The sequence below is a fragment of the Heloderma suspectum genome, chromosome 13 (assembly GCF_057233095.1).
Source record: "Heloderma suspectum isolate Gila_16-S chromosome 13, 16-S_ref, whole genome shotgun sequence".
In the NCBI taxonomy this organism is placed as follows: Eukaryota; Metazoa; Chordata; class Lepidosauria; order Squamata; family Helodermatidae; genus Heloderma; species Heloderma suspectum.
Window position 1 is genome coordinate 30682262 of NC_139470.1, and position 21528 is coordinate 30703789.

Genomic DNA, 21528 nt, shown 5'->3' on the forward strand with positions numbered 1-21528 from the left:
CCAACCAGAGAGTATTGCTCACATTTATGGCATCAAAGCCCAGAAGGAAGGAAGGAGAGAGAGAGAGAGAGAGAGAGAGAGAGAGAGAGAGAGAAAGTTTAACAAACCCAGCGCTGCTCTGCTGTAGACACAAGGCCAAAGAACACCTTGCAGTATTTACATATGATACAGGAAGATCAAGGGGGGAAAACATAACAACAATAATAAACCCCCAGTAACCTAAAATCTAGAAAACAGGAGGGGGGAAATCAGCCATAAGGAATAGTGTTTTTTTTCCACTTAGCAAAATATACAGTTTGTATTTGTTCCACAGCAATGCCCTCAAAAGTTCACATCCTGCTAATTCCGCACATTTGAAAAGCCTCACGTTGACAGAAAAAGTTTCTTTTTAAAAAGAGAGAGAGAAACTATTAAACGCATCAGTCTCTCTCAGCCTTCTCTCTTCCCTTCGGAATTACCTTCCGTTTACATCAACCTGGTCCTTTCAAAAGACTTTGTTTTCTCATGACCGAGTCCATTCCTTCCCCCTCCCCCAAAATATATATATTTTATATATATATATATATATCTAAAACAACCCCCCAAAAAAAGATTTCAAAGCCAAATAAAAATATTCCTCAATAAAAGCTACCTACGCACAATCACAAAAAATCCAATTCATAAAGAGGTTCTTCTAGGAGCTCTGAAAAAGAGCAAAAGAACAACAATGAAAACAAGAGGGCTGATTTCACCCCAGCCCCTTCCCTCCCACCCCCAAAAGATTAAAAAATAAACACTAACAAGCTAACAAAATAAATAAAAGAAAAATCAGTGGGTCGGAGGGTTTGGGGAGAAGTGTAAACGGTCTGCGGTTAATAAGAGGAGACAAGTTCTCCTCGCATACAAATCCAGTGCTTCCTGGTCAACGGGAGAGGTCAGGGCAGGGCAGCAGAAGCCCAGCGAACAGCCACAAGTGTGCAGTTCTGCTTATTAAAATGAAATCTTGGCTCATCCCTCAAGTTTTGACAGATCCTCCAGAGTGCTGTCCTTGGTTTGTTCACTGGGGAATCTGCAGGAACGAAGGACAGGGGGACAAAACAAAATTTATGCTGAACAGGGGTACCAAAGACTACCCGCCACAGAATTCTTTATTTTGTATTTAGAACGGTCTCCAGGTAAGAGGGCATGTATAGGCATCCCACCCCACACCCCCCAAGCAGTGCCAGGACTTGCTTACATGGAGATTGGTATCACACTGTTCAAACCAGAGGGGCTGTAGCTCAGTGGCAGAGAACATGTTTTGCACGCAGAAGCTCCCGGGTTCAATACCCAGCCTTTCCAGGGTGGGAGGCTGGGAAAGAATCCCATGTGAAACTCTGGAGAGCTGTGGCTGCCAGTCAGTGTCAACAACGCCAGGCGAGATGGACCAAGGGTCCGACTCAGTCTTTCAGTGTTTTAAAAGTAAGGGCTTTGCAGTCCTCCTGAGAAGACGAAGTAGGCAGACTGGGCATATTTCAGATGGAAGACAGTTCCACAGGTGGGGAACCACCACCCAAATGGCTCTGTTACCAAGGAGGTGGTGACACCTGCAGGAAGGTCTTGTCATTAACGAGACTTCAAAGTACAGGGAAGTACATTTGGGAAAAGCTGCCTCCCAAATATACTTATTCCAGTTCATATAGGGACTTGCAAGGTCAAAACCTTGAAAACAGCCCAGAAACCATGGCAGCTCTTGCAATATTGGTTCTCTATGCTCCAGATGCCTCCCTCCAATCCCCAGCTGGATCAGACCAAGATGGGTCCAGCTAGTCCACCATCCTGTTTCAACAGTGGCCAGCAAGTAAGGCGTGAGGTCCAACAGCCCTCCTCTCCTACAGAATGGGTCAACTAAGGCAGCCTTCCCCAACCTGGTGCCCTCCAGAGGTATCACACTACATCTCCCATAATCCCAAGCCAGCGTAATCATTGGGCAAGCTGTAGAACCACACCTCTGGAGGGCACCAAGTTGGGGAAGACTGAACTAAAATTTCTGAAGAGTCTTCAAGGGCAGGCTAAGTACAGCTCATCACAGTAGTCAAGCCAAGCCTTTTCTTCCCCCTTTATCCTCTGCTAACCATCTTACCTCTTTCTTTCTTGGTCCTCAGCTTCAGTGGTAACCATTAGTAAATGCTGTTGCGATCAAAGGCCCCTACAAAAGAACAAGGTGGCATCATTGGGCATAGTTGCAGTACCTTGATCACATATGTGAAATGATCTATAGGAATGACAAGAATCATTATGGAAGGACTTATGACTTTAGGAATGTCACCCTTAAGGAAGTCCCCAAGGCTTGTTTTTTAAAGCAGCTTAGTAAACAAATGGGACATATAACACCGAGCCACTAGCCAGCTGGCTCACTCTCTAAGGTCTTTCCTAGACCTACTGAATTACTTCTGACCGCTCCACAGCAACCGGATATTGCTCAAAGGCTGCTGGCGCAAGTGGTCCCCCCATGCGGCCAATGCAAAGGCACAGCTGCACGTATATCTGAGACTGCGCCACAAAACAATGCCAAGATTTCCCAGCTCAAGGAAGAGAGCAGGCGGCACCACTGGAAGCCTCTCCTCCAACGCTGCTGTCAACCGAAGCCGTCCCGACCCCAAAGCATCTCACATCCGTTAACGGGAACTGCTGAGGACTGGCCCTGGGGATCCCCAGCCTGTGCTCCGCCCACTGAGCCCTCCCCCCAGCCACTCACCCCTAGGCTGTGGCCAAAGCCGGTACTCGGGGCAGGACTCGCCGCACTGATGTAGCTGCTGACCCCCGAGTCTTGGTTGGCCGCCCCATAGAGCTCGGCCATCGGCCCGGGGCTGGTGGTGCCCAGGAAGCCCCCGGTGCGGCTTGGGGCGGAACCTGCCGGAGGAAGCAGAACTGGCCAGTGAAAGTGCCACAATGGCGCCCCCCCCCCCGGTGCAACGCTCTCCGGAAGCCAGCCAGGCACCCGCCGACCAGCAGCACAGCAGTTACCTGTCCCTCGCACCACGGCCGCCGCCGCCGCCGCCGCCGCCATTGGTCCGTACGCAGTGAGGGGGATGGCTGGAAGGGAGAGGGAGAGGTCAGCGCGCCCCTCAGTCTCCAGGCAGGCGGGCGTCAGGCCCGTCTCCAATGCTCGGCCCAGGCTCAGGCACCTGGCATGGGGGGGGGGCGGCTTCAAATCTGTCACTTAAGGGATGTTGGGCGTGGGGGCACCATTCAGCCCCACGGGGAGACCAGAAAAAGCTCCACGTGGCCAGCTGGAGTGGATCAGGTGAGATGCACCCTGGCCCTCGAAAGGTTTCTGCATCGGGCTGGCTGAGCTGCCAGGGCTGGCTACAGACAGCCTTTGCCTCCTCCGAATCGCTCCGGCACCTCCAGAACTGGCCCAGAACTTGGTGGCAAGGGGGGGGGGGCTGGTACACCTTACACACTGGACGAAGGTGCATTTCCCTGCCTTGCCCCGCCCCACCCCTCCATTGTTAAAAAGTGGCCCAGGCAATGCCCTTCCAGCTCAGCACAATAGCGCAGCCCTCCCCAACCTGGTGCCCTCCAGACGTGTTGGACTACAAGTCCCAGCATGCCCCAGCCAGCATGGCCACTTGGAGCATGCTGGGAGTTGAAGTCCAGCACATCTGGAAGGCACCAGGTTGGGGAGGGCAGCTGCAGTGCCACGTCTGGGAGTGAGGTTCCACGCTTCATGCTCCCAAGGCCTCCGTCCCACGGCTCCGACGGAAGGAAGGGGGGCTCCCAGGCTGCTCTTTGGGGAAGTGAACGGGCCACTCTGAGCTGGGAACGGTTCTGCCTTCCACCTTCATCCGGGGTGTGCCAATCCGCTGCCCAGCCCTCTGGAGCTACTGTAACATTCTCCCGAGGAAGCCCTCGCCCAGCCAACTGCCTCTCCAGCCCTCCCTCCCAGCCCTGGCTACTTGCAGCACTCTGCATTTACTTGGTTTCCGAAGACAGCCGCCTCTCGGGAAGCGAAGGGGTCACCTCTGCTGCAGAAACTGCGCTGGAGCTCAGCTCAGCGGTCTGGCTGGCAACTCTTTCCGAGGTCCCAGGGAAGGGCCGATGTCTGCTTCCCATGCCCTCCTGCCTCAGCAGCCTGCCCACAAGGCCCTCTAGTCCTGCCTTCCCAGGGCATTTCTGGTCCCCGTGGGAGCGAGCAGAGAGCCCCAGGGCCCAGCTGCTGGCAATCCCTTGGCCTCCCTGGGCAGGGAGCCCGTTCTTTGCCATGGCTGCCACCGGGCCTCCCGGTGCTTACATCAAAGTCCGGGTCCCTTGACAATGAGAGTCATCCCGCCGCCCCCCCCCCATCCTGCACCGAGACCCCTGCAGTCCAAGTCTCAGAAGAAAGAGACGGAAGCATTGAGAGTGAGGGGATGTTATGGAGGATGGGATGGGGCACCAGAACCGGTCAGTCTATTAGCTGAGAGAGAGAGAGCGAGAAGGAGAGAGCGAGGCTCTGCCCAGGCACACGGCGGCATCGTGACTTCTGCAAAGCTTGGGGAAGCAGCAGCAGCAGCGGGAAGATGCCCCTGGGAGTCAGCACTAGGCCAGGACAAAGGGCGGGGGGAGAAGAAGCAGGCGTCGGACTTGGAAAGAAGGAAGGAAGGAGGGGGAACGGGGAACTTAAGCTGCAAGTCAGCCTTCCCAGGCAGACTGCAACTCCAACCATCCCCAGCAAGCACTGTCCTGCTGGCTGGGGGTGATGGGAGCTGTAATCCCACCCCTCTGCAGGGTGCCCGCTTGGGGAAGGCTGCTCCACCTTATCCCTGCCCTCGCCTCCAACGTGCAAAGGCAGGAAGCACGAACATGGCTCCATGGCGTTCCATCTACAGGGCAACTGCGGCGGGGGGGGGGGGGGCACATACTGTTCCCAGCATTCACATAGCAGTTTTCTCAGTGTGTATCCCAGATGGCCCAGAGTCAGGTCCAATCTAGTAGTTCAGCCCAGTGTGCGGGACCGCAGCTCCAGCACCCCCAGCCAGCACGGTTGGGAAAGGCTGCCGTAGTTCATGGCTGACTGGACACGCCAGAGCGGAGCCTCCTTCCCGTGCTCCGGAGCCCGCCATCTGGGCTCTTGCCTCCTTCCCTGCGGCAGCAGCAGGGCTCTGACTGCAGCAGAACTGCTGCTGGGAACTCCCACCCTTGGGGCACGCTTCTCTTGCTGGCTTTGAGCCACTACAGTCTGGCCCACGCGGGTGAACGTCACCGAGGGACGCCACGAAAGCAACTGGTGCAGGGTGCACTGGCCAGTGTTTGGCTTTGGTGACTCAGAGGCACAACTCTCAAACAAACCCATTTGAACAGATTTACTTGCTCTTTCAGACCAGCAAGACTCAGCATTTCAACGACAGCAAGAGCCCCATCGCTCAAGAAGGCCATGGTTGCCTTTTAAGTTTGGGAGGCGGGGGGAAGAACTGCTGGAGGTGGGACAGACCTGGGAGAGACGTTATAAAATCACGAATGGTGCGGACAGCAAGCACAGAAGATGGTCTGCTCTCCCATTACGCTGGAGCTCAGGATCACCCAATCGAACAGATGGCCAGGATGGGCCGAAGAAAGTCCCTCTGCCTGCAGCAGCTAACTAGTTTTCTGGCATCCGGATGTGGGGACGGCCAGAAAGAGGGCAAACCCCGCCCGCTGAAGGCCAACTGCTCAGGGACAAGGAATGGGGGGCCTGCCGCCTCCAGGCCTGGCCGCTGGACCCTCAGCCCGATCCAGCACAGGGCACCAAACTCCCCCAGCACCACACTTAAAATGTAGCCTGGTCATGAACGTCTGAAGCTGCAGACTGGCCACCCCCAGCCTGGTGCCTTCCAGATGTGCTGGACTACAACTGCCATCATCCCCAGTCACCACAAAGACTCTCTTACGGCACACGCAGAAGTTCTGCACTGGGCAAAAGGGCCTTGCTACCTCCCCCAACCTGGCACCCTCCAGATGTGCTGGACTGCAACTCCCATCATCCCTTATTGGCCACGCGGGCTGGGGCTGACAGGTGTTGCAGCCCAAAACGCCTGGAGGGATTCACCTTGGGGGAGGCTGATCCCTTCAGACCAGCCGCATGGCTCCCTTCCGCCCTGCCGACGCCTGGGATGCTTCCGCGGGAGACAGACTGGTGGCCTCTCCGCATGCAAGGCGTGTGCTCTGCCATGGAACCGCGACCCCGCAGACGCCACAGATACAAGACGGTGGCGTCAGCCATCGCCTGGTTGTTTCAGCCGTGTGGGGGGTGCTGGCTGGCATCAGGGGCTGTCCCTCTAAGCAGGGAGCTCATGATGAACAGATGTTCCCTCAACCAGGAGCCTTCGCAGGGTGGGCAGAAGCTTCCGCTCGGAGTGGGGGAGGATGGCCACCAGGGCAGCTCCTCTCGCCTGCTCCCGCTCCTTGCCCTCCCCAGCCCGCCGCTCCGGCGCCAATGGCGAAAGGGAAACGAGGGCCACTTCCAGCCTTCCTGCCCCCCCGCCCCTGCACAAAGCAGAGAGTTGTGCTGGAGCCCCCCAAAGCCCCCCTCTTCCCATCCAGCTTTTGCAAGGTTTAGGAAATTGCTGGGACTGACCTGTGAGCTCAGGGAGAACAGGGGCACTCGGGAGAGGGGTCCGCTCTACCCGGAATTCTAAAACGAAAGGCAAGACGACTTAGGATACTCGGTCAGTTCCACCCCCAAGAGCGGGAAAGAGGGAGAGGTGCAACGGCAAACACAGACGTTGTGGAGGGGGCAGGGAATGAGGCTCCTCCGAACTGCCACTTGCCCTGAAAACTGTCGGAGCACTGAGGGCAAAGACAACGCAGTCCCGGTTTCCAATCCAGCCTGGCTAAGAGCCCAGGCCCACCTCTGAAGCACTGCCTCACCTTCAGTTTGCCCATCTGTAAAAGGGGAACAATGGGGTTGACCTGCGTGGTGAAGCACTTCGCCAATGACAGTGACTCTGTAAGCCTGCCTTCCTCGCGGGGCAGAGTCCATTTCGGAGAAGCTATTGGGGGCTGCATTCCAGAGATGGGCGGAGCCAGAGGCAAAAGGGGTGGAGCCAATAATGCTGGGATGTTGTCTCTTAAAGCTCTTACTGTCAGTAACTCAGCCTTAGGAGAGGCATGTCGACCTTTTGGAATGACGAGGGCGGGGGGGGGGGGACACAAAAAATTCCGGGAAGCACCAAATGATTGGCGGTTGGGGGAAATGGAGCGTCAGATCTGGACCCCAGGAGGGCTGTATTTGGGCTCCTCACCTGTTTTAAAGGCCCCAAAGTCAAAAGTACCACTTGGAATTGAGCCCAGAAACCAACAGGGAGCCAGCGCAGTTCTTTCAGCAGAGGGGTGATGGCTGCAGTCAGCATCCAGCGGCCACGCGCTGAGCAACTGGAAGTTCCCAGACACCTTTCAGAGGCCGAGTGCAGAGCTCAACCTTCCCCGGCCTGGCGTCTTCCGGGGATGCTGGCCAACAACTCTCAGAATTTCACCCATCCAGCACTGGCTTAACTATGGAAGGCAGAAAGGCTGGAACTCCCAGTCCCAGATTCTTATCAGTCACTGGGGCCTTCTGTGGAGGGGTCTGCAAAACCGGCTGGCTGGTGTTACAGACAGATGGAGATCCTGGCCCTGAGCGATGGAAGCGAGATCTCTCAGCAGTGGGGGGAACCAGGCTTCCGCATACAATGGGGCCACTTTTGCCAGTCTGGCTGCCGAGAGCCCAATCTCGTAACAAGTGATAACCCTGAGGAAATGTGATGACACTGGAGAGTTTATTTTGATTCTTGGCGTTCTTCACCCAGCCAAGATTTAATATATTACTGTGGATTCTGATATTTTGTATATAAAGGCTGATGGTCAGCATCTGCTCTTGCAGAGCTCTCGTTAATTTCGATGCGGTGGGAAGAACATCTCCTGTCAGCCGGATCTGCCTTCTCACACCCTCTGCTGCCCTTCATATCACATCTATGGATGTAGCAGAATCCCAGTTTTGCTTGCAAAACATGCAAGCATGCCCTGTTCAAAGCCCCAAATGCGAGCACATGTCCACAGAAAGTGTTTGCAAATTGCTGGAGAGGTGCTCGCATTCGATTTGTGCCACTTTCCTAGTTTGATTTTTGGGCAAATTTTCCAACTTGCGCAAATTTCCCTCCCAGAGACCAAACCCCCCACTTTTGTCTATGGAGGAGAGTCATGCAAATTAGGAAAGTTATGCAAGTTTGGGGAAATTTGTGCAAGTTTCACATGCGGCTGCTGCTCATTTGCACAACTTTTCCAGTTGCCTAGAGTGAGCATGATTCAGGCACGAGATAAGGTTCAGAGAATCCAGTGATGTTAAACACTGCTCCTTTGCCTGTCCCTAATCACACTGGGCTGCCTCTGTTCTCATTCATGGCATTATAATACCGCCAGGAACTCAGCCTTGGATTGTTGTAAAGTGCTTCACCACCTGTGTTTCATTCATAACGTTTGAACCCCACCAGCAATTCATTTATAAGTCTCAGTGACATCTGGCTTTTAAAGAATGGTTATGTTGCTTGCTTTGTGTCCTGTTTTCAGAAAGGTGGCAACTCTGGGAGACGTTGGAAGTGGGGGGTTGAGGACTAGAAGTAGCAAGGGAAGGAAAAAGAGAGAAAGAGACAGAGAGAGAGATGCTTGCACAGTGCCCTCTGTAAGACTAACAATTCTCAAGGAAGGATCTAATCAGGAGGAAGCCCACATCATCTGCTCATCCTGCTCCTGGGAAGATGCTTGCACAGCTTACAGCTTCTTTCCTACCGAAGCCTCCGGTTTCTCTCTGCCATTTCACATCCCTCCTGGGTGGGAGGGAAGACAACTGGAGATGGGTGGACAAACCGCTGGATCATCATGGGGCAGGAACCCACCCTTAGTACAAAAGCAAAACAAAAGTGGAGAAAGGGGGACGTACCGGGAAACTGGTAAGTGTAGCCAGGCGCGATGCCTGTATAACTCCGACTGGCATAGGTAGCCGCCTGAAACCCTGGATAGCCTATTCTCAGAGACAGACAAACAAAATAGACAGATTGTCACACAGAGAACTCAAGTTCGCTTAGCATGCAGCCTTTCGTTCCCTCATCTGCAAGCAACCAGAATAATACAGGAAGAAGGGGTCTATGGCCATCTTGTCCCATTGGCTAACCCTTGGATGGATGGGTAGGGCAGAGCAGAATTGTCACCACCCAGGCTTTGGTAACTGTGGACATTGTGGTGATGGGGCTGATGCCCTCTGGCAAGCATGACGAGCTGCAGAGATGTGTGGGGACTGTCCCAGCAGTTTCCCAGAAATCCCCACCTCCTCCCCAGCTCTAAGCAATGTACTTCGGTCAATAAATGATCCTCTGTGTTCAAAGCAGAGAGGAGTCTCCCTGTCGCATCTCTGCATGAATTATCTCTCAGGACGTGCCTTCCTCCAGCAGGAAGCAGACACAGAGGGGATGGGCTCCTACTTCAACAGGAAACATTTTCAGTGTAAGAGTGATGCGAGCATCCAATTTAAATTCGGAGTGGGTGAGGTATGCCTTCGCTATAGGGATTTTGGGAAACAGGGCTCTAGCAGTGGAATTATCTGCAGGTCTCCCGTTCTGCCACAAGAGGGCAATGTAGGATGGCAAATCCATCTTTCCTGTCAATGGATTTCCCCATCAGGACAGGAGACTTCTGACATCAGAGACCGGATCCTGCCTTTACGCAACTTGGCACAAGCCTTAACCCAGGTTGTTTGATGCCTGGCAGGCTGGAGCACAGCGAGGAGGGCTGTGAGAAAGGGGGCAAGGGAGAGATCCTTTCCCGTCCTTACCCAACATGCCGATCCCAAGCATGAAGGCATCCATCCCGTAAGGCATGACACGGGACCGTCCCCTCGCAGAGCCAGGAGGGGACATCACTTCCTTTGGCTGGGCCTTTTTACATTCCACCTGGCATGGGACACAAAGGGAATCAGACCCCTGCGCCAGCCTGCAGGACGACCCCGACCCACCCACCAGGAGGCGGATTTACAAGCAGAAGCGCCGTCGGAGTTTTCAGTGCATGGTTACATTTGTTTTTCATCTTATGGTTTATAATCAAAAGTGTTTCAATGTTTTTATTGTTACTGTAAGCCACCCTAAAAACTCTGTTACTGGAGGCATATAAACATTGCTAATAAATTCTATTGAGCCCAACCAAGTAAGGCTTGGTACATCCCCGTTCTTCCCCTACAGGGAGGGAGGAAAGTCACTGTGGGTGTCTCCCCTCTTGCTTTCCCCTTTGGAACATACAACTTTTGCCAACACACTGCCTTTAAATCTGGAGGTGGCCCAAGCAGGAAAACCCAAACAGCACCCCCGTCCCCGCTCATTAATATGGGGCACATTCTCCCAGATGTTCTCCTGCACAGCTGCCATCGAAATGAACAGAAGCACCTCTCCTGTTCATTTCGAGGGGGACTGTGCAGAAAAAAGTCTAGGGGGACTTGTGCCCTGCCTCTCCCATCCAGCCACCCTCAACTGTGCCCCAAATCCAGTACCTTGGCATCATCAGAAGGCAGAGTCAGGTTGACCTTGGCTTGGACTTACAAAACATCATGAGAATTTCCATGCCAAGTGGGACCAGCAGCAGTTTTGCACGCTCTTCATGGAAGCTGCCAGCCAGGGGCCAGATGCCATCTCCCCTCACCCCACACTACTTCCTAACCAAAAGGTTGTCAGAACTACACTGCCCTCCTCATCATGGACAGAGCACTTTGAGTTCACATGGTTAGTAGGCCAATGACAAACCAGTTCTGCCTTCCTCAACCTTGTTCCCTCCAGATGTGTTGGACTGCAACTCCCAGCATCCCCCAGTCCAATATCTCTGCAGAGAGCAGGTCAAGGAAAGTGACAATACTCCATATGTTTAAGGGGGGTTTTGCAGGACGGGAGAGAGAACACTGCCATCATGGCATCTCACAAGTTTATCCTAAAGTGATTCAGATTAAACCAGCTTGCAGCCCTTTGAATTAAACATTTCTAATCTAGATCCTCATTGCTGATGTTTTCCTGTTCAGTATGTGGAAACCCTGTGTAAGGTTGGCACTTTGGCACCGTTTTTCCCCCACTGACAAGGGCTCCTGAGATTGTAAAAGAGGCACGACTGGCAGAAACATAAGGGAAGGAGCATTTGCTGCCACAATGCTTCCCCACACCACGGAAAAGCCACACCTGGTGCCTTATTGTGGTCATGCCACTTTTAAAGGCCTAGCAGCCCTGTCAGGAAAGAGCCAGCCACTCCATCTGGGCAGGACTTCCTGGGGCACGCGCACGCATACACACACGCACTTGTGCGCAAAGGCTCGGAGGAGGCCTGACTCTACCTGCGACTCCCCACCCAAATTTACACCTGAGGACTCCTCAAACTGCTGCTTTGCTTCAACTCCAGGTGAGCTGTGCTGCCTGTTTGGGAGACGGACTGCTGTTGCCAAGCAGACCAACGGCAGGCTCTCCAGCCACTCTTGAGGCCTTTGGAGGTGGCTGGGGAGCATGTCCGGGCATCGCTAAGCAACCAGTCGGATTCCTTCACCGCACACCTCCAAGGCAGCCAAACTGCCAAGGTGACCACCTCTGAAGGCCACGAGCGGCTGGCGATGCTGTCCAGTGGAGAAGCAGGGCCACCTGCCCCTCCTTGCCCACAACTCTCAGTGCCCCATGGCCTTGTGCCCTCCACCCCACCCCCAGCACCGCCACCTGTCAGGGTGGAAACTGAGCCGATAGAGCCCCAGAGCAGTTCTGATTCTGAGGAGGTTCAGCAATCCGTGGGAGAGGAGCCCGCTCATCCCTCACAGGCACAGCAGCTGGCAGAGATTCCTCCTGCCAGCATTCCTGAGATAGATAGTGACCCTGGCAGTGAGAAAGTGTGGGAGGAGGGCTTGCTAGACACTCGATGCAGTCGCAGGGAGTGACGAGCGATGGAGGGCGCGGAAAGGAGGCGTAGCACCCGTTTGGCGCACAAGCAATGGCCGCATCCCATGGAACCAAGGGAAAGAGGGAATATCTCTCCCTAGCCCATAAGTTCAGGGTCTTCAAGTGATTCTCCTTCAAACGGGCACCAACTGCCTACCCGGAGCATAGGCTACTCTGCTGTTCATTGCTTAGACGCTGGTGATTAGCATCTGAAAGAGTCATTAAGTTGTAAAAGGATTAAAGCCTTGATAAGAATCCTTTCGTCTGTGTCTTGAGTTGGCTATTGGAGTCTACTGAAAGAGGCCGCTAGGGCGCTCCTGACACCACCAAGTCCCCATGACCCTCCGGGCCCTCACCATTTTGTTGTTGATCTCATGGAAGTGGATCTCGCAGACTTTCTCCACGATGTCTTCACTCTCAAAGGTGACAAAACCAAAACCTGAAAAAGGAGCAGAGCCAGCCTGGTCAAGCTGGACCCCACAAAACAGAACCACAGCTCGGACAATATGGAGCCCCAGCCAGAATCACACCACCCCTTGCATGTCCTGTCCTAAGATAAAAAAAACACATTAGTCTAGTTCAGGATTTGAATGACTTCCCCTCCCCATTACACACACACACACACACACACACATTAAACATATGACACATGATTGACTAGGTCCTCCAAACACACACAAAAGATATTCCTTGAAGATAAAGATCTAGCATTTCAAGGAGCTATCTGCAGGTATGGACAGACAGACAGACAGACTGACAGAGGGGAGTGTGTGTGTGCGCACGTGCATGCTAAGTCTTCTAGCTGCAGGTATGTATATGTGTATATATGTACACACACACACATACCCCTACAGACACACACACACCCCTACAGACAGAAGAGTTGGCATGCTGGGGAGAAGTGCTTTTGGCCTATTGACATGGTAGATTTTTACTTGACATGGTAGATTTTTATGGGTGCGTGCGTGCGTGCGGAGGAGCGAGTCAGCCATGCGAGCCCCCAACTGCAGTGGCCCGGCCCAGACCAGCGGCAGCACCTCTGTGAGACGCTTCCATGGGGCCCCATCACTCTGCAACCTGTCCTCAAGCTGCCATCTCTTCTGGGCTCCGGAAGCCCCCTTCCCCTGCATTTTAAGGCCTGCTGGAAGAGAGGTACGAACCAGGCTGTTTTCGCAAGAGCCAAAAGAGCTGTTTTGTCAGCTGGGAAAAATCACAGAACCTAGAGGCCATCCCAGCCCGGCGGGGCTCCGGTGAGACACCACGGTAGCTGCTTTCGGCAGCTTCTCTGCAGGCCTCAGCCGCCAGGTGCTCCCGTCGTCGCTATGGAAAACTCAGTCACACTTTTAATCCCAGCCACGGGCAGCCCACCACCTCAGCTTTCCTTAAGCCCCAATGGAAGGCAGCCAGAAAGCAGGGCCCCGAGGGGGCGGAGGGGAGGCTAGGGGGCGTGGAAGACAGGGGCCAAGGAGAAGAAGGCGCTGTGGGGATGACATCACAGAGCCAAGGGAGCGGCAGGCATTTGGAGGCAGTATTCACAGAAACTGAGAGTGGAAGCAGCGGAGCTACGGAGGGGGCAGGAAAGGGGACAGCCAAATTTCACCAGGTGGTTGGAAATACCCAGCCAGATCTAGCAAGAATATTCTGCTCCCCTCAGCCCCGAGTCCAAGCCCTGTCTCAGCAAGGTCAAGCCCTCCTCCTGACAGCCCTCTACCATGGCAGGATGCAGAATGGCTGCTGCCCCCCCCCAACACACACACACACACAAACCCACCGCATGGGATTTCACGGAATGGGGCACGGGTGGGGGGAGGGAGGGAGCAGACTGACTGGTTTGCTTCCTAAGTACAACCCAGCAGGGGAGCCTGCCACATGCAGAAATCCAGTGCTGGGTGCTTCTGCGTGAGCTGCCGGTGTCTTGTGTGCTGGCCGGGGCAAGGGGAAAATGCCCCGGTTGTCTTTAAGAGCAGTTTGACTGGTAGAAATCGACAGGTGAAGCTTTCACCGCACAGAGACAAGCTCAGCATCACAGGATGCCACCTGCAGACCAAGCTGCTGGTTTAAAAGTACAAGAGCAAGGGCTGCCTGAAAAGTTGGCAACCATTCTGGGCAGGGAGATTTTGAGGCAAGGGTGCATTTAAAACAAGCAACTGCCCCACATCTCTCTGAGACGGTAGAGGCCTATGAAAGGGCTGTACCACGTCAGAAAAAGCAAGCAGGGTCCTGTATGATGGCAGTGGCAGACCGTCCTAGATTTCCAAAGTAGCCAGGCATTTGGAGGCAGTATCAGCAGTCCGCAAACTAGAGGATCGTCAGTCTTGCCTCGAACAGAGCATGCACATGCACAACCCCAGAGAAGGCGGGGGGAGTGGTCTCCTGTCAGCAGCCTGCAGAGGTCAGGAAGGATTCCACTTTGTAACCAAACTCCCCAAAGGGGACTCTGGGAAAAGGTGACTTGGGATCAGCAGCCGGCCCCCATGCTGTGGTGGGGAGGACAGGCAGCCTCTTGGCTATCATGTCAGCTTCCCCGGGGCTCAAATTACCCACGACAAGGTAAGACATACACAGACTGCTGGAGCCATGTAGGTGACAAGGGAAGGGAAGGGGCCACCTCCTCGTCGTGAGCAAGCCTGCAGCACAGGAAGCGGGCGGACAAAAGCCCTCTGTGCCGAGGGGGGACTCAGGTAAACAGACACGGCTGACGAAGGAAAGAGGGCCGAGGCACAGAGACAGAAAGGAGCTGCAGCTGGGGCGTGCCACACGAGGACGGCAACGCCAAGCCCCTAGGAAACGCCTCGCGTGCACACACGATCAGCAGTCTTCCCCCCAGAATACTGGGTCTCACCTCGGTGCCGGTTCGTTGTCTTGTCGAACATCAGCATGGCATCGTCCACCTGCAGGAGACAAAGAATTGGGTAGGTAGGGGGCAAAACTGAATTTGGGGAGGAAGAGAACAATGTTGGAGGAGATCCAGAATCTTCAGGACCTTCTTCAAATACCCCTAAGCGCAGTAAGGGGGCTGCATCAGGCAACAGACTTGGGGCACAATGAAAGGGCAGCCAAGCGTCAAGCTATTTCATGATATATTACACTTGTCAGTATAGAGAGGTACGAAGATAAGCACTATTAAGATTCCCATGGCAAGTGCCAAAATGCCTGGAGGTGGTCCTAGAACAGCCCTGCCAAGGCTCTGGAGTTTGGGACCGTCCAGCCCCCTGCACCCCCCCAAACTGGTCACTGCTAGTTATTAAAATCCCCTGAATCCTGACCTAACCTTGGATTGCCCTCCGTTTAAATCCACCGATCAACAAAAAAGCCATACACCGGTAACTTGAGGGTTGCACCCACCAGACAAATCCCCCAGGCCCAAGACTTGGGGGCTGCCTTCCCCAGTCTGGTGCCCTCCAGATGGTTGGACCACAAGTCCCATCATTCCAACTCTAGCTGGGAATGATGGAAGTTGCGCTCCAACACGTCTGGAGGGCACAAGGTTGGGGAAGACTGCTCCGAGCACATCCCGATGATTGTTTATTAAGTGGAACTGACCAGACGTGAACATCAGCACTTGGTAAGCAGATCATCTGCAAAGTCCTTCCAAGAGGGAAAGAGAATTTGACAAAACTCCAGGGAAAGAGCAGGGATGTGGTAGCATCCTTCCCACTTGGCTTGGCAAGAGAATACAGATGACTAGCGTACCTGGTGGCGACATTGTCCTACGCCCGCCACCGAGAGCTGGTGCAGTCTAGCCACTGAGCGAGCGAGCTATAAATCAAGACTTCCCAGTTCAAAGTTGAATCCCACCCCCTACCCCAGCAAACGACATGCATAACGTGCTAAGTGTGAGGACGGTGAACTTATGCAACTGTCTTATGCATATGGAGCAGCCTACGCACACTTCCTTGGAAAAAAGCTCCACTACGCTCAGTGGGCTTACTCCCGGGCAGGATTGCTTTCTTAGTCAGACCACAGGTCCATCAAGCCTAGGAGCTCCCAGCTGCCAGGGATCCATTTAACTGGACATGCTGGAGGCAGAGCCTGGATCTGCAAAGCATTTATGGAGGGCCTCCCCCACATAAGAGCGTTGGTCTAACTCCGCCTCCCCCAACCAGGATCCCTCCAAATGTTGCTGGATTCCCAGCACCTATTAGCCCCACCCAGCATGGCCAATGGTCAGGGTTGATGGGAGTTGCAGTTAAAAATATCTGGAGGGCACCAGACTGGAGAAGCCAGGCCTAACTTATAGAGCAGCAGTAAGGATGACTAAGATAATGTGTGCTATGTGCTTTGAATACACTACTTTAAGCAGGGGTGAGCAACTTGAGGTCCTCAAAGCATCGTTGGACTCCAATCCCATCTTCCTTCACCGCTGGTTGGGCTGATGGGAGTTGCAGTCCAATATCATCTGGAAGGCCACACGTTTGCCACTGATTTAAAGCTGATTACTTCTGTATTCATTTGTTCCTAAGAGTGATATCTGCAGCACAATGTTGGAATGCACCTGCAGCCCTTAAGAGGAATGTTCATGTCCACACATCACAGAAGGTAGGGAAGAGGGGCAGGGGCAGGGCCTCCTTTCTTTCCCTTCCCCCGAGGCCTAAAAGGTGATGGAAAAGGCCCCTCTGCCAGAGACCCTGAACAGCCGCTGCCAGTTGCTGTAGACAATACTGGATCAGACGGACCTAGCCTAGGAGAAGGCAGCTTCCTCTGTCTTTATGATGATAAAGGGTTCATGTTTAGGGCTGCCATCCCAGAAGCTGAGGATTTTATTTTATTTCCGGCATTTATGCCTTGCCTTTCCAGCAAATATTCAAAGCAGGTTGCTATATAGTTGCAGGGGTAAGATTCCAGAAATTGACAAAGGAAAAAGGGGTGTGTATGTCCTTTTCCCTTTTCGTCTTACTGAAACAGTCCTGTATAATGCAGCCCTCCAACCCTAATTCCCGCATTGCAGATACTGACTATATTCTGTTAGGGACCTGAGCAGGCTAATTCCCCCTACAGCCCCCTTCTGTTTCCTTCCTCCCCACCTCAACATTCTGTACATTCTGGAAGCTCACAGATATTTGGGAGCTCTTTTTAAAAAACATATTTTTATTTGAAACTGAATTTCGGCTACAAACCTATATACCTCTGCATACATAGGGAGTCCCCTGATGATACAGAAACCACTTGGGTCGACCCTGTTTTGTTTCCAAACTCACAAGCATGCAATCACCCAAGTGTGCTGCTGAAGGGAATGATTGGGGAGGATCCAACGCGACACTACCGCTAAGGTACATTGCACTGTGCCAGCGTTAATGACCTCTAGCGTAACGCCAATAGCGTTTCCTGGTATGATGAGTTCTCAAGAAAACCTCATCGCACCAGCAAGCACAGTTGGCGTTGTGCTACAGGTAATTTACGCTAGTGCAATGGAATTTATGTTAACAGTAGTGACCCATTGGATATTGCCCACTATTAATACACCATCTCTTGGAAGTCTGTGCTCTCCTGATAATCAGTGTACACAAAGGGTTTGGAGGGAAAGATAGGTGTGTGTTCGCACTGAAAACTGATGCAGTTCAGCAAAAAGGGTGGGGTTGTTCAGGAGGGTGGGGGTCCAGATTAGGCTCACTGGCATCAAAGTGTGGCAGTTACTCGGTTGGCACCTTCGGCTCCATTCCTGAAAACTGTGTGCTGGGCCTCTCACTTGGCCACACACCAGATCCTCAGCCACCCCAACCCTCCTTGCAAGAGGGCTGAGGAAGTCAGAGTGGGCTCCCCTGGAACCGCCAGCCACATCCCGCTCTCGTGTACCTTGCACAGAACAGAGAAACTAGCCTTCCTTAATGACAGCAGGCCGACAGACTCGGGGGCGGGGGGAGGAGGGGAAGCTCACAATGGGCTTTCTGTCTTCAGGTCAGGGCCAGTGTCAACTGGCAGGCCTGGCAAAGCCAAGGTTGCAGGGCTTTGAGATTGACGTGCACCAGGCAAGGGGAGCTAAGAAGATTATCCAGTTTACCAGCAGGCGTTTTGGGTGGAGGTGTCTGGCAGAGGGACGGAGACTTTTCATAGCACTGGGCGCTTAGTGTTCTACCTGTTAACCCAACGATGACGGGCATGATGTAGGTGTCTTGGTCCGGCACTTCCCAGTTGCCAGAACATGGGCAAAACCACCCTGTTCCAGACCCGTGGGCGCAACCCATCAAGCGACAGTGGCCAGGTCTCCTCTCTTCAAGCGCAATTCTCCTCTCAAGCAGCTGCACTGGCCACCCTTCTGCCATAATCCTTACAATGGTGCTGCGGCATGGTGGGTTAAGAGCATAAGCTGGGAAGACCCTGGGTCCAGTCCCCCCTCAGCCAGACATTCACCACGGGGCCTTAGGACAGCCTTTCCCAAGCTGCTTCCTTCCAGAAGTGTGTTGGACTCCAACTCCCATCATTCCCAGGCAGCATGACCAATGCTGGCTGGGAATGATGGGAGTTGCATTCTGACACATCTGGAAGGCGCCAGGTTGGGGAAGGTACCCAAGGGCCACCAGATGGGTTGGTGGCCAAGGTAACATTTGAATCAAGGAATTCCCTGTTCTCTCTTATCTTGGGCCAAACACCTATTTTATGGATTTCCAAAGGGGTAGCCATGTTAGTCCACAATGTTATTTTACATCAGTTTAGAGGTTTCAAGGTGGGAACTTCCCGGGTCCCACCTGTCATTTGAAATGATAGAACCTCACACTCTGTACCACTTGATCTATCTGCAAGTGCAGATCTTCCTTTTTTACATCGGCCTTCCCCAACCTGGTCTCCTCAAGATGTGTTGGACTGCAACGTCCATCATTCCCAGCTGGTGGGGATGATGGGAGTTGTAGTACAACACATCTCAAGGGCGCCAAGTTGGGGAAGGCCATTGGCCGCACTAGCTAGGAAAACGGAAGTTCCCCAGGTTGGAAAAGGGTGCCTTAAGCAATCTCTCAGCCACCTCCAACATGCCAAAACTACCTTACAGGAGTCGTCTAAGGATGTGAATGTTCAAAAACTGCAACATAAATGCTAAGGATTATGACGCTCAACCAGTAAACCATTCCCCCATCTTCTAAGCAATGGAGCAGAAAGCCAGCTGGTTCTCTGTCTCAGACCTCTGCCCATTACTATTCCACAATGATTCTCCTTTGCTTTCTCTCCAGCCTATTTTTTTTTCACCTCCACATCCTACTTCCTTTCAACAATCATTCCTGAGTAACTAGAAGGCCGGCTACAACAAGAGACAAACCGTGCTAGCTCCAGGTTGCAAATAACTTAAGTCCTACCTGGACTTGACCAATCACTTTTGGGACACTCCACATGGATGAGGGAACGACCTCAAAGACAGCCAAGACTAGTGCAATACACATTTTTGCATTTTGGTGCAGTGCAATAACTTGTGTGCACATTCCAATTGATTTGTGGTTTGCCTATTACATTTTAGTGTGTGCAAACTAGTAAATATGGCTGTTGTTGTTTTTAAAAAATGGAGTTGTATCCTTCATGGGCTTTTCTCCCTATATTGTCCTATTATTGCCTGGTTTCTAGCTTCTCTCACCTGTGGGTCTTTTCTCCTGTGTGGTCTCAGGATACTATGAAAGTCCTGTCTGAAGGACATCATGCTCCCCCAGAGGAAGATACGATTCTGGAGAAATGTGATGCAAACTGCCCATGCTCCTACCTTCTTGCTTTCCTGGAGGCCCACAAACATTCCTCACAGTTCAGATAACAAGATGAAAGTTGACACACTCCAAGGACACCCAAGAGAACACAGGCATGAGAATCTGCCAGGGGTTCAACTCAAACCCTGCACTGCTAGCTTAAAAACAGATATGCAGGAGTACCTAAAACCAAGCAGGGAAACTAACATCTCCAAAAGAAAAGGAGGCAAAGCACCCAGAAATAATGCAGCTCCTGTCTTGAGGAGGTGATATTTTGTGAGACTTCACAAAACTGGAAAAAGAATAGAGCCATATTCAAATGGAGGCCAGGATTTGAACCACACGGAAATGCAATTTCTGTTTCATCCACACAAACGAACTGAAGCCAATCCATCAGAAAGCCCCAAGTCTCCCATGCAGCGGGCCCCTGGCTCCAAGGCCGAGGGAAAAGGAGGCAAGCGGTGACCCCTTCAAGGTTACGGCGAAGTCTGGAACGAAAGGCCTGGAAGATGGTGGACAGTGCTTCTCTGGGAATGCCCAGCCAGCCTCCCCCAGAGCTCTCCAAGCACGTCCCCGATGGCAGAGGCCTTTCCCGGCACCAGGAGGGCATTCAATTCCCAAACAGAAAACGTGTGTCCTCAATAGGCTCCCGTGTCCATGGAAACCCAGGCTAGGGGAGGCGGGATTAGCGGGCCTCGCCAGCCCGGCAGCCAAGTTCACGCCGCGGAGTGCTAAGCGTGAGTGGCAGCCCTTGGCGGGCGACTATTGTTGCAGCTGGCCGTTGGGTGCCTCTTTGGGCTGAGCCCCCGCGGGGGATCCCTGCTGCTCCCCGGCCCATTCTCTGGAGCCTTTCTTCTCTGGAGGCCGCACTGGCTTTGCCAACGCCCGAGTGAGGCCTGAACAAAAGAGGCTTGCCGGGGATGGCTTCTCTTGGGGCCTGGTTGCCATGGCAACCCTGGCCCCTCCAATCCCCACTGCTGGATCAGATTAGCGCCAGCTCTAATGTGCTCTTCGGCAAAGCGCTTCTGCACAGGCACACAAAGGCACCCTGCTGGGGCGAGACTTGCTCGCAGGACCTGGCCCTTGTGGGCCTCATGAGGGGGGATGGGGGCCACTTCCCCCCCCCACCGCCCTCCAGAGGCACACACAAGCATTTCTGCGAGGGGGACAATAAGGGAGGGCCAAGCGCTTCCCCTTGGTCCTGCCTGTGCCGTGGCAGCTGCAAAGCCTCCACTCGGTCATGAAACGCCCGAAGGCTCATCCACTCTGCGAGTCTACGGGCCGCTGTCGTGGCTTGAGTTTTCCCACTCGCATTATGGAGGGAAGCCGCTTGGAGCAGAGTGGGCAGGAAATGTGCATCATTCTGAGAACCAGAATAGTTGGAAGGCATTTTGCAAAGCACCTAGGCTCCTGCGGTGCCCTTGGAGCTGGACTCTGGAGCAGACATCAGGGTCCCCACGCAGCACCACTAGCGGGAGAAGCCGCAGACCGCATCAGGGAGGACTTGCCACACTGAGCAGCGCGGGACAGTAATACATATTGCCATCTCAAAATGCGGGGGAGGGGGCTGCAAGACCATTAAGTCCAGAGCAGCCTTCCCCAACGTGGCACCCTCCTTATCTCTTGGACTACAACTCCCATCATTCCCAGCTGGCACAGCCATAACACATCTGGAGGGCACCAGCTTTGGGAAGGCTGCTCTGGAGTCTAAAATGACCAGACTGCACCATTGCCAAGACATTCTCCATACACAGGTCATGGGCTGAGCACAATGTTACGAACACGTGCCTTTGGCGGAGCTCTGGGTGCTTCACTGTCACAGAGGAAGGGAGAGATGTATGAGGGGAGGGCCCTCTTTCTCATACACTTCCATCCCATTTGACGTGACTCATTACTAAGTTTAACTACAACATTGCCACACCACACTTACCCCTTATGAGGCTTGCCTTCTTAATTATACATCTGTCTTG

The 21528-nt window shown here is 53.4% G+C and overlaps 1 protein-coding gene across 1 annotated transcript in view; it reads right to left on the reverse strand.

The window, feature by feature from the left end:
- Positions 1-21528, reverse strand: part of MSI1 (musashi RNA binding protein 1) — a 54598-nt gene continuing 33070 nt past the window's right edge. The window contains exons 7-15 of the mRNA XM_084819739.1: positions 14743-14791; positions 12257-12339; positions 9782-9899; positions 8894-8974; positions 6557-6613; positions 2986-3054; positions 2717-2871; positions 2102-2167; positions 1-1048 (exon numbers count right to left, since the gene is read on the reverse strand). Coding sequence (XP_084675865.1) covers positions 2126-2167; positions 2717-2871; positions 2986-3054; positions 6557-6613; positions 8894-8974; positions 9782-9899; positions 12257-12339; positions 14743-14791 — 654 coding nt within the window. The 3' untranslated portion in view covers positions 1-1048; positions 2102-2125. The remainder of the gene's footprint in view (positions 1049-2101; positions 2168-2716; positions 2872-2985; positions 3055-6556; positions 6614-8893; positions 8975-9781; positions 9900-12256; positions 12340-14742; positions 14792-21528) is intronic.